General features: G+C 37.5%; 1 protein-coding gene across 1 annotated transcript; it reads right to left on the minus strand.

The window, feature by feature from the left end:
* Nucleotides 1–397: 397 nt before the first annotated feature.
* Nucleotides 398–3576, minus strand: LOC111904914 (receptor protein kinase-like protein ZAR1). The gene is made up of 2 exons (XM_023900618.3): nucleotides 1833–3576; nucleotides 398–1364 (listed from the first exon to the last, which is right to left on the minus strand). Exons 1-2 carry the CDS (start codon nucleotides 3355–3357, stop codon nucleotides 733–735), a joined length of 2157 nt encoding a protein of 718 aa, XP_023756386.1. The 5' UTR covers nucleotides 3358–3576; the 3' UTR covers nucleotides 398–732.
* Nucleotides 3577–4178: the final 602 nt, after the last annotated feature.

Raw genomic sequence — 4178 nt, forward strand, 5'->3', positions numbered from 1 at the left:
TTATTATTATTTTTATTTTGAAGTACACACTTTTCTAAATTGGTTGAACTCCGTCGATAGGACCACATTTAGTCGTGAAATATAGTATAAAATCGACTCTAACACAAGATGTATCGGTGACCCACCCTCATCCACCGTGATAAGACGAATAACAAATTTTACAGTTGTGTCGTCCAGATTTCTTAATTCTTAACTATATAGACTTTCAATTTTGTTTTATTGTTGACATGTTATAAAATCTGTTGTTTACTGGTTTTATTATTATGGAATATTCTATTTTCCAATTTCCATTAACATGGATCCATATAAAATTTTGTTGTTTACTGGTTTTATTATTATGGAATCTTCTATTTTCCATTAACATGGATCCATTTGTTGTGGATGTAGACATATGACATGTCATAATCATTAAAACAATTTTATCAAATTTCATTTGTATTCTAATATTACAAGAAGTTTAAAGGATTAAAGAAAAGAAGGTAAACTAATAACAAATTTGTAATTTTCTGTTATAAGGGAATTTCTTTCCTATTAAAGAAAGACCAACGTCCTTTCATAAAATGTACCTTCCTTTTCATAGAAAATGAAAGATTCTTTCAACCACCAATGTGAACCATCCCATCACCAAAAATATGATTTTCTGTTACATTCCAACAAATAATAACATGACAATTAATTAGAACTTATTTATCCTTGATCAAAAAAACATAGTTCAACTCATTATTAGTTGACTTATGTTCTAATCCTTTCGAGACTCTCGGACACCGTCTTCATTCGGGGTCGAATATCAGGGTCTCGTTCAGTACACGCAAGGGCTAAGTGAAACACTGTTAGCACTTCTTTTTTTGCATGTACTTCTTGAAGTAACATCGGATCAACCATATCAGATAGTGGAGTTTCCTCTTCAAAACCCTTCCTTACCCACTTTACTAAATCTGGGAGTTCAGTTGAAGTTGAGGTTGTGGGAGACGAAAGATCAGGCGACTTTCCAGTTAGCAGTTCAAGCACAACTACACCGAAAGAATAAACATCCCATTTTTGTGTAGGTCGGTTGACTGACACTCGCGCTTCAGGTGCTCGGTAGTTGTTGACTTTTTCCGTTTGAGTTGACTTTAAGTATGGAAGGGCCCCACCCATGAAGCCGCCTGAGGATGACGGGTTGTTACCGGTGATGCTAATAAGGTTGTTCAAACCGAAATCAGATATATACGGCTGGTGCTCATTGTCGAGAAGAATATTCGAGGGCTTGATGTCTCCATGAACAAATTTTCGAGGACTACATTCATGGAGATACGCTAAGCCTCTGGCAGCTCCTTTCGTGATCCTCAACCTTGTTGACCACGTTAGGACCGTTGATGTTTGACCTATTCATTTTTATTATTTAAAGAATCCATATTATTAATATGACATATACAAAATGTAAATAAAAATCAATCTTGTTATATCAATCAAAAGCTCGAGTCGTAAATGTTTTCAAATCCCTACAAAAATTCTAGATCTAAACATGAATATTTTGATTTTACCAAAAATTAGTTCAATATGCGATATATTCTACTACTAATGAGCCAAATGTGTATATTTTACAAACTAAAACGTTGAACATGCTAAAAGTAACTCAAATATGAATTAAAAGGTTCACATGTTATTAACTATTAACCATTAAGTCGATTAATTAAAAACAGTTTATTATTGTACTAAATTTGTCATCTTTAAATTTTTAATGATATTAACTACTCCTATTTATTATTGATTAAAAAAAAAAGAAAAGATAAAAAAGTGTTGACTAATGATTCTATTGCAAATTAAAAAAGTCACGAGAAAAGAAGAAATACCACGTAATGCGGAAGCCAAATTGCCGTTAGAAATGAAATCACTGATCAGCAGCTTTTCATCGGGAGCCCAATAATAAGCTCTTAATTTCACCACATTTGGATGTTTCACCCTCCCAATTGCCTGAACCTCCGCCACAAACTCCTTATACCGCTGTTCACCGCCCTCACCCAACCGCCTCACGGCTACCGGAATCCCATTTCCTAGAACCACTTTATACACAATCCCCAGACCACTCTTCCCCAACACATAAGCAGAAGCTCTCAACAATTCATCTAACTCAAAACTAAACCCTTTATCAATCGCTACAAGCTCTCCTCCTTCTCCACCACCACCACCGCCACCGCCGCCACCACTAACACTAACGCCGCTACCCTTTTCCGACTCAATTTCTGAATCTGTGTTGGGAAATCCACCTACACATGGAAATGAACAGAATTTGGATTTCTGATTTCCGCCAAATCTACGTTTACCTGTACAACTGCAACCATTTGAATCTTTCTTCCTCCAATACAAATAAACAATAATTAATCCAATTAACGCAACACCAAATGCATCGGCCACTGAAATCAGAATAATTAAACCTGGTTTCAACCCCTTTTTGGAATCATTATCGTCGATGGTGGGCGTAACACTCTGGGTTCCTGGGGGAGTTGCCGAATTACTATCCCGGCAGGTTTTCTGCAACGGAAATCCGCAAAGTGATGGATTGTTTAAGAACGCCGTCGGGCCTTGGTTCGAGAAAGAACCTGTTTGAGGTATTTCTCCGGTGAAATTATTGTCTCGGAGATCAAAACTGACGGTCAATGGCAAATCACCTAAAGATTCTGGTAGCTTTCCGGTGAATCGGTTGAAAGAAAGATTGAGGGTTCCGGACAACGATTTCAATTGGCCGATATCGAAAGGTACCGATCCGTTGAGAGAATTTGAAGAGATATCAAGCTGAACCAAATTCGCTAACTCCGGGAAGATTCCTGACGGGATTTCGCCGGATAATTTGTTGCCGGCGAGAACTAGCCGCTGCAACTGCCGGCAATTACCTAAAAACTTCTGTATGGTTCCAGAGAGTAAATTATGAGATAAATCGACGTTTTGGAGACGAGGTGGATTGCAAATCGACGACGGTAGACGACCGGTGAGGTTGTTATCGTAAAGGAATATACTGTGAAGGGACGTTGCATTGAAGATTGGGTCTGGAATTGAACCGTAGAAGTTGTTCCCATGTAAATTGAGTCGCCGGAGATACACCAAATTCCCGAGTTCTGACGGAATGTAACCCCGGAGATTTTTCCCGGCAAGTGAAAGACCAACAACACGTGGTCCGGAAACCCCCGAAATGTTGGCGCACGTGACGCCGGTCCACTGACACGGGGTACTGTCGTCTTCGTTCCAGTTGGGAAAGGCCGTGTCGCCACCATCAATTGCGGATTTTAGAGAGAGCAGCGAGAGGCCATCGGAGGTGAGAGAGGAAGCATAATTAAGACATAACAAAAACCAGAAGACGCCATTAAGGTAAAGCTTCAACATGGTCAGACTTTCTTAAAGAAGAGTAGAAGCCTTTTCAGAAATCAAGATTTGTTTAACTGACACATTGGTATTTGATGAAATCGGGCGAGGAGAAAGAGGAGGTGTGTACCGGTGGTGGTGGAGGAGGAAGGTGGTGGTGGGTGGTCGTATTTATGAGAAATAGACAATGAGAAGGATGGGTAAGGACCCCACCCATATTGGTTCCTAGAAGTAGAAGGAAAGCAATGTGAGCTTTTAATGTGTTTTCATTCTACAAAATCTAATTATTGAAAATATAATTAATGTTATGACGTTAGTAAATTATATTATAATGACAAAACTATAAAACTGATAATTGGGGTATGTATTTTTTCTTAGTTTTATTTTAAATCTTGATTTATTATTATTATTATTATTATTATTATTATTATTATTATTATTATTATTTCGTATTGTTTTTGAATTAGTTTCGTTGGATATTTGGTTTCTCAGTAAATTAAAATGACTGTAATATCATTAGAGTATTTATTTATTATTTAAAAAATCTAATAGCTATTTATTTATTTTAATAATTAAAAAAGGAGGGGTCCATCTCTCTCTCTCTCTCTCTCTCTCTCTCTCTCATAAAGTTAAACCCCCCATCCTCATCTTCTTCTTCCCTAACCTAGTTCCCCATCCTCTTCTTCCCCACTTTGTCTTCTTCCCCACATAGTCTTCTTCACCATTTCTAGACCAAAAAAGATGCAACAAAGATACAAATCCATCACCTCCACCATAAGCATCCATCAGACCCGTCAAATCATTGAATCGAGATGAAAAGAGACTAGATACAAAAAACAAAC

The sequence above is a fragment of the Lactuca sativa genome, chromosome 8 (genome assembly GCF_002870075.4).
Source record: "Lactuca sativa cultivar Salinas chromosome 8, Lsat_Salinas_v11, whole genome shotgun sequence".
Taxonomy (NCBI): domain Eukaryota; kingdom Viridiplantae; phylum Streptophyta; class Magnoliopsida; order Asterales; family Asteraceae; genus Lactuca; species Lactuca sativa.